Source organism: Atta cephalotes (genome assembly GCF_000143395.1).
Source record: "Atta cephalotes unplaced genomic scaffold scaffold00014, whole genome shotgun sequence".
Classification (NCBI taxonomy): domain Eukaryota; kingdom Metazoa; phylum Arthropoda; class Insecta; order Hymenoptera; family Formicidae; genus Atta; species Atta cephalotes.
In genome coordinates, this window is record NW_012130078.1 from 1,129,543 (window position 1) to 1,138,793 (window position 9,251).

General features: G+C 29.2%; 2 protein-coding genes across 2 annotated transcripts in view; one reads left to right on the forward strand and one right to left on the reverse strand.

The window, feature by feature from the left end:
• The window catches only part of LOC105617747 (PEST proteolytic signal-containing nuclear protein-like), an 8,811-nt gene extending 3,442 nt beyond the window's left edge, over positions 1-5,369 (forward strand). Inside the window, exons 2-3 of the mRNA XM_012199301.1 lie at positions 4,836-5,035; positions 5,127-5,369. Of these exons, the coding sequence (XP_012054691.1) occupies positions 4,836-5,035; positions 5,127-5,369 (443 nt within the window). The remainder of the gene's footprint in view (positions 1-4,835; positions 5,036-5,126) is intronic.
• A 568-nt stretch (positions 5,370-5,937) lies between these two features.
• The window catches only part of LOC105617749 (40S ribosomal protein S26), a 3,868-nt gene continuing 554 nt past the window's right edge, over positions 5,938-9,251 (reverse strand). The window contains exons 2-3 of the mRNA XM_012199302.1: positions 6,292-6,600; positions 5,938-6,019 (exon numbers count right to left, since the gene is read on the reverse strand). Of these exons, the coding sequence (XP_012054692.1) occupies positions 5,987-6,019; positions 6,292-6,600 (342 nt within the window). The 3' untranslated portion in view covers positions 5,938-5,986. The remainder of the gene's footprint in view (positions 6,020-6,291; positions 6,601-9,251) is intronic.

Here is a 9,251-nt window from a genome sequence, read left to right on the forward strand (position 1 = left end):
CGTGCGAGAGTAATAATATAATAATATACATATTGTGTGTGTGTGTGTGTGTGTGTGTGTGTGTGTGTGTGTGTGTGTGTGTGTGTGTGTGTGCGCTCGTGCGTGCGCGCGTGCGTGCGTGCGCGCGTGCGTGCATGCGTGCGTGCGTGTGTGCGTGCGTGCGTGTATAAATAGGAGTAATAATGTGTAACTTTATTACTGTCGATTCCATATCCGAATAAAAAAAAGAAGGGCATCTTGTCATTTATTATTATTTTTTAAATAATAAGAGAACTTTTTCACAATTATCATTATTAATATTATAGTCGATGTAAATCGAATCTAAAAATATAAAATGATTCGTAAAGAGGATTAGTTGAAAAGCAATAACTGATGTTTCATCTATTTTCAAGTTTTCATATTTTTCAGATTATTATTAATTCAGATTATTTTTAAGATTACCAATTTTTTTTATAACAAATGTCTTAATAAAAAATATAATCTAATTAACGTTTTTTGTGGTGCAATATTACTCGCATTTAATTCAATTTGGTAACTTCTAAATCAATGAACCATAACTGATTGATGATAGTGATTTTATAACGATACAAATAAGGATTTTATTCACTTTATTTCAATATATCAATTTTTCGTTAAGTCTGGCATTATTATAATATTATTTTCGGTTTCTATGAAGAAAAATGCATAAGAAAACATAGAAATAAAATGATTTCCGAGCGAAACCTTCGAAAATTGATACTCTTCTTTACTAAAGAAATACCTGTCCAATTTAAAAAATATTTAAAAATGTGAAAATGGTGTATGCATGAAAAAAGTTCAATTTTCATGTAAAAATTCAATATAAAAGTATGAATTATAAAAAAAGTATATGTATAAGTTATCGCAAAAATTACAAGTATTTCTTTAGATAATTCAATTGACAATAACTGAGCAAAATTTTAAATTATTTGGATTAATTTTGTGATAGTTGTAGTGTCCACCATTTTTTAAAACAACAAACGCGATTAAAGTTTCAATAATAATCTCTTTTATCGATTTAAATGGATGCACTGATTTTAATCGAAACCAGTATAATCTATATTAAAATGGTATGTCAACGTCATCTATAGTACAGATGTAACTATAACGTCGAATAATGACTGAAATATTCAGGTAAACGAAACAGTTTAATGGCAATGTGGAGGCACCGATTGCTATGAATCTCTCGACATAATCAACTGTATCTTCGTCAATATTGGGAATTTCACTTTTGGATAAAAAATTTTATATTTTTAAGGCTTCCGAAGTCATCACAGCCATATTAAATCGTGACGAAAGAAATGAGAAATGATATGTTAATTTTTATTATGTGCCATTTATAAATAAAGACAATTTGGATAAAACAAAATGATGGGATTGCTTTAAAACAAAAAATGGACAAAAACTATGCTTATTCTTCCTAGTTAGTAATCATAAAAAGTGATAAAAGGTACATGAAGTGCTTTTATTCAATGCGCATGCGTAACTTATTTTCAATTACCTTTTGCCAATTACATCGATTTAATCAGGATTTACAATAGGTGTTTTAAGCTATAAGAAATTGACTAATTACTCCGGATCTACAATAGATTTTTAAGCTTTAAATCATAAGGAATGGACGAATCACAATCAATTATTCTCCTCGCATTCGACTGTAATTAGTCAATTTCTTACGGCTTAAAATTTTTTTAAAAGACCTATTATATTATACCTATTATATTATAACATTTATTATATTATAAATTCGGACTTATGGCACACTTCTGGACGCGGAAACGCTTGTCGCGCGGCAAAATAAGACGCGGTAATCAGTAAACACATTAGAAGCTTATTGGCTACCGCATCACATTTTGCCGCGCGGTAAGCGTTTCCGCGTCCAGAAGCTATTACAGAATGCGAGGAGAATAATTGATTGTAATAATTCGTCCATTCTTTAAAGCTTAAGGCTTAAGGCTCTTGACTCAGCCAGCGACACAAAATCAAACGGCGGCCTGGCGAAACCGATAGCCACACACAAGCACAAGTCCATGTACATACGCCAAGAGCACATGTTCATGCTTGGGTTCATGCTTGTGTATATGGCTATCAGTTTCGCTAGGCCGCCATCTGATTCTGGCTGAATAGTTAGGAGCCTTAAGATTTAAAAATCTATTGTAGATCCGGGGTAAATTTTACCTGTTGAGTAAGTAGCAAGAATACTCAATCATGTGCGGATTGTTAGATTTACCTCACAGATAAAATTTCCAACCAAAGATGGAACCGACTCTTAAGACTTAAAACACTTATTGTAGATCTGGACAGTTCTGCTAATAAAAAACGTTATACCTAAGCTTTAAATCTTAAATTGTAAGAAATTAACCAGTCATAGATTCTTCTCACATTCAACTGTGATTGTTAATTTTTTAATAATAATGGTAAATTTTTTATGGCCTAAAGCTCTGAACACAATGAAGGAAATATTAGGAATAAAAATAAATATTAAGATTTCAATCTGTCAGATTCCAGTGTAATTAGTAGATTGAAATCTTATTTACTTTTGTTTCTAATATTTGTTTTATTATATTATAATAGGAGCGTAGGACCTATGATTTAAAACTTAGATAATGGCCTATTGTAGAAAATCATTGAAATGTTTAGGACTTTCGACTATCGACTCATTGGAATCAATCAACGGAATCAACAGTTGAATGAGCGTTCACTGTTATTGGTGTATTCTTTCAGATCATCCAATAAATATTTTAAATCTGAAAGAATATATCAATAGCAACGAGCGCTTAATTGTTGATTGTTGTTCACTGGAATGCGGTCATTGACTACATTTACGACACTCTTAATCAGGTTTAATAACATCCATAAATTATGAAACTGGTCACAATCGTTCCGTTCTTCCAGTTATAATTGGCCAATTTTTAATAACTATGGATGTTATTAAACCCGATTAAGCGTGCCGTGTAAATGTAGTCATTGTAGACCCCAATTGTAATAATTAATTTGAGAGAAATCAAGACAATGTTACTTTTGATTGTTTGGCTCACAGCATATAAACACATCCACAAAAAAAGCGGTATATTGAAAAATTAGGAAAAATTTCAAATGACTTATAACTTGATAAATAATAAAGATAAAAATATATTTAAAAATGCAAAATGAAGTTTGAAGTGTCCACTTTAAGAATATTTGAATGAGATTTATGCTGGGCCATTATTATTAAAATGTCAAATGACAAAGTGAAAAGATGAAAAGTTAATAATCGAAGGTCTGTGATTATCACGATGCATGGCATAAATCAAGTATGACAGCCTAATGGGATAAAATGCACATGAAAATATGAAACTTTATATTTAAAACACTTTTTTTACGGAGTTCGATACGATTATTTTTTATTGAATTATTCCAAATTTAAGATACCGCTATCATTAGCTAGAAGTTATGATAATTAATAATTGTAATTAATAATTCATTCCAATATGAACTGCATAGAATTTGACGGATTGGAATTAAATCTTATTTTGTGTTTGTATGTGCGTGCGTGCGGATATGTGTGTAGGCGCGCGGGCGTGCGTGTACGTCACAGCAAACATAAGAACCCCACAGCTTGTCACTTTCACAGTATTTACCGATTTCAAATCCTCTCTGCTGTGCGTGCGCGCACGCACACACACACACACACACACACACACACACACACACAACAAAACAAAATAAGATTTAATTCCGATCCGTCAGTCTATGCAGTTCATATTGGGATGAATTACAACCCAGCAAACGAGAATGGATTGAAATGAATTGAAATGGGTTCAGATTTTCAGAAATATTGATTCACGAATGTTAAAATGAATGTTTTTCAATTCTGAATGCATTTTTATGCATTTATAGGAATTACATGGAGCATATCTCTATTTTTCAATCTAAAAATATTAACTTTTTCTGTGCAAAAAATACACAATATTGTTCAATTCAAAATTTTGAATAGGAAATACAATTTTACAATCCAATTGCATCCAATTGAATCTAATTAAATTAGATTCCAATTGAATCCAATTGAATCCAATTAAATTCAAAAAAAGTATTCGCTATTTAAAATACGCATTCGAATAAAAAAAAATTTTAATTCATTTTAATCCATTCTCGTTTGCTGGGAATCAACTTTAGCTAATGATAGCAGTACCTTAAATTTATAACTCAGTGAAAAATGATCGTATCAAATTCCGTAAAAAAAAGCATTTTAAAGATAAAGTTCCATACTTTCATATGCATTTTCATATCCAATTGGTTGTCATATCTGATTTACGCCATGCATCGTGATAATCACGGATCTTCGATTATCAACTTTTCATCTTCTCACTTTGTCATCTAATATTTTGATAATGGCCCAGTATAAATCTCAAATATTCTTAAAGTAGACTTTAAGCTTCATTTTGCATTTTTAAACATTTTTATCTTTATTATACCAAATTATGATCATTTGAAATTTGATAAATTTTTCCTAATTTTTCAGTATACCGTTTTTTTTGTGAATAGTGTAGAATGTATTTCGCATTATAAGTACGATTGATTTTTACTTACATCGTAATTTTTTCAAGTACTTGTACAAAATAATTGTGTGCGTGTTCACATTATGTAATAATTATTGTAATATACAATTTTACAGAATTACATAATTTTAATTTTACCTCATAACTTTATACAGCTAATTTCTTTAATTTAATTGTTAAATTTATAGGATTGCATTAAACATAACTCGCTTAAAGATTTCCGGTTAAAAAATCAATTTTGTTTAACTTGATCTGAACTTTGCCAGTGTTTGACGTTGTCAGGGTCAAGTGTCTACAGAACCGAGGACAGGAGAGAGGATGACAGAGGTAGGGATCGTTCTCCGCTCAGAACCGAGGAACGTAGCAGTACAGACGATTGCGATCAGTTGGATGCAAAGAAACAGAAGTTGGCGTTTGGCTTTGGGAAAAAGGCTGGCAATGAACAGAAGAAAGGAATTCAAATTAAATTAGGTTCTTTCTCCGTAAGTAAAATATTCGCTTGACTTTGAAGCTTCGTTTTGCTACACAAATTTTTGTTGTGAAATTCTGCCTCTCATAAAATAACTGTTACAGAAGTCAACTGCGAAGACAACGACAGTACAAAAACCGACAGTAGCCTCGGTGTTCAATGCAGACGATGATGAAGAACCAGAGGAGATGCCAGCAGAAGCGAGAATGAGGATGCGAAATATCGGACGTGAGACACCAACATCGGCTGGACCAAATTCGTTCGGCAAAACAAAACAGGGATTCTGCGACTCTAAAAAGATATTTGAGAAAACACTAAAGAAAGCAATGGAAGAGGCAAACAAATGATTTTCCATATATTTTATATATATATATATAAATATATATATATATATATATATTACATACACACACACCACGCGCGCGCGCGCACATGCCACACATCACACTATATGTATTTATGTATATACACATACACTATTGTGTGTGTGTGTGTGTGTGTGTGTGTGTGTGTGTGTGTGCGCGCGTGTGTGCGCGCGTGTATATGAAAAATTATTACTTGTACATTAATTTAAAATTATTAGAAATTCTTCTTGCTAAAGTCAGATAAAAGTATTTTTATGAAATGTAAGTAACTCATTGATAGAATTCAGATTAAAAATTTCGCTTTTTAAAATTAAGGAGGATATTGACTAATATGTGTGTGCGCGCGCGCGCGCGCGCGCGTGTGTGTGTGTGTGTGTGTATGAGTGCACATCATGTATTATAAATCTTATCTATACTCGCTCTAATAAACTTGACGATTATAAGTTTATTCACACAATAGCACTAAACAGCTTATTATCCAACTTTGCATTAATTTACGATAAAATATTATATTTCATTCACAATAATAAAAATAATATAACAATTATTCTGGTTTTATGAATTTTTATTTATATCGAAATTAATTTTACATAATAAAATTATTTCCTGTTCTGTTGACCCTGGCGTAGATCCTGAAAACAAAAAGCATCATAATATGTACACTGTAAAGATTTTATAACTGTGACTTAAGAAAATTTACATTTACTTAGTGATGAACCTCATGTATAATCTCAGAATGTACATTGAGAATATATAAAATATCCTGTTGTATACATTTCACTACTACATATTTAGACAATTAAAATTTTCATCGTGCTTCCAAAAAACTTAAGAATATTGATTGGTAGGTGTTCACAGATTGTTATAAATAAACAAACTATAAAATCTTTATAAAGACAATTACCCTTGGGAAGTTGCGGACAGGAGGTGTTCTTATACGACGATCCGCTTTGGATCTGTTCCGCACCACTTTAGAGTGAATGGCGCAGGAGACACAATAGTGAAGCTTAGCATACAATTTAGGCAGCTGATAAGATTGATAGAAGCTGGCCTCTGTTATGTCCCTGACAGCAGCGGCTTCGACGATGTTACGAATGACGAATTTCTTGATGGCTTTGTCCTTGGGAACGCAACGAGCGCAATTGGTGCAGCGGACTGGATTCACATGGCCGCGACCATGCTTGGCACGTCCACCATTTCTGCGTTTGCAAGTCTGGCAAATAAACAAAAACGAATTAGATACATATGGATATAAACAGTGTATCATCACAGAAAAATGATCATAATAATAAATCGTTTGTGACAACGAATCAATTATTAATGAATTACTTTTGAAATATTAGAATTGCTCACGATATAATTAAAAAAATAAAGCTTTTCAGAAAATAAGTTCGAATGTTTGAAATGTTTTGAATTATTAAAATTTTGTAATATTAATTTTGAAATACTGGACTTCAGAATTGTCCGGATGCATCCAGATGATTCTGAATGCATTACGCAATTTTGATGTAATAATAAAGAAATAAAAGGACAAAACAATAAATGTAAAAATAGAAGGAAAAGAAAGAAAAAATAAATATTTTCTTTCTTTTCCTTCTATTTTTACAAGCAACTAAAAATCACAATTTTGAATTATATCATTGTAATGAATGAGTAATATTAAATATACATATTTTTTTAATCTACATATATATTCTACAATCTATGTATTAAGTATACAGATATAAATTTATACTATATTATGTAGTATATAGAGATTCCATTTAAAACCAACACAATTATCTCTCCTAAACTATTCGTTAAGATGGAATCCACGATTTCTTGAATAATAGCATCGATTTCTTGAATAATAGCAAGTATATAGTCATACCTACTCTTTCTGTATCAATGTATGCTAGAATTCGTTCGTATAAGTGATGTAAAAATTCATTCATACAGCGCTACGTACTGCATATACATGATTTTTATATTTATTAAGGATTATTTCATAGCTTATTTTTTTATATGTATCAATTAAAAGAAATAATTGCTGGTTTCATAGTTATTTGTCAAACATCAGATTGTATGCATTAAAAGCATAGCAACATGCATGTGTGCATGCATGAGTGCATACTTATTCAAGAAATCGAGCAAGAACCGTGTGATTCCACTTTTATTCTAAAAAATATTTAAGTGGTATTTATTTTATTTCGAAGACATTTTCTGCCAGTTACAAATCCTCTCTACATAAATCTGTGTGCCAAGATTTCAAAGTGATCTTTATTTTTTTAAATGGAATTATATTGTTTTTTTATATAATATCTATGAATCCTCTATTTACTCTGAATAGAAAAGTATATAAAAGGTAGATATAAAAATATTAATAGTTTACGAAATATTTTATACCTTATTCTGGTACATATTGACATGAAATATTATATCTTGTAAATTATTAATTTCTTAACAATCGTATTTTAACCTCTCTAAATCTAGTTTATAATGTATATCAAATTTGAAAACATTTATTGAAATTATTTAATTTTTTATCGGCATCATTTAAGATTTGATATATATAATAATGTATATTGGAAAAAGTCAAATTTTGAAATAAATTGTTTAAATATTATAAATATTATAAACTACTTATATAAAAGTGCCCATGAATTGAATTAAAAAAAATTTGTTTAATATGATTCCAATAAAATCAAGTCTGAATGGGTTAATTTTCTTTTATAAACAGAACAATGAGATAAATCAAGTAAAAAATAAATAATTGTGTTTTCTTTATACCAATCGATTCATTATTCATTCATAAAAATATTAAGATACAAATATCAAAAAATTAATAGTTTACGAGATATTTAATATTTCATGTTACATAACATAGTACCAAAATAAAATATAAAATATCTCAAACTACTTTTCAAATAATGATTTTCGAACAAATCAAATTTAATCGATAAAGGAGCATAAAAATCAATATCTCGTATTAATTTTTTGGTATCTCTATCTCAACTTTTATATGCAGCATAATTAGAAGAATCATACATAATTATAGAAAAAAACTATATAATTTCTTTTAAAAAAATTAAGATCGTCTTGATATTTTTGAAATAACAAATAGTTTAACAATTATCAAGAAATTAATATTTGAGAGATAATTACATTCAAAGCTTTAAATAGAACATCCTATATCCAATTCTATATCCATCCAATGTAAAATCAATATACAAATACATACACTACAAGTATATACATACATACAGTATGTACCTATATACATACATACTTGCATACATAGATATACATATATATGTACATATATATGCACTATAACTTCAAAAATACTTGCGATATTTTCATATTTCACAAAAAAGTATCTCACAAAAAAAATGAAAAAAATTGTAGCTTTAGAAATGCATTTTTATAAATTATAAGTAAGAATTATAAATTATAAATAACAAAGATAGTTTTTAATTGATATTTAAATTTTATCTTCATGATATTTTGTTCCTAAATTGCATAAGATTGAAAATATAACAAAAATTTAAAAAATTGATATTTTTTCCAACATTTGTTATATTTTAGAGCTATATCTGTATGAAATATCATCGGATAAAATTTAATAAACTTTTTAACGTAGAAAATATCTCTTAAATTTTAAAATGCTTTCTGGAAAATTGGTTTAAAAAATTATTTTTCTCTTTAAAATGCATTTTAACTTCTCTACAATCTTCTTTTTAAGAAATACTTTTCATAAAATATTATGAAATATCGGAAGTATTATTGAATTTATAAACGATATAGTGTATGTTACATTTTGTGTGTGTGTGTGTGTGTGTGTGTGTGTGTGTGTGTGTGTGTGTAATAAATATATAATTAAAT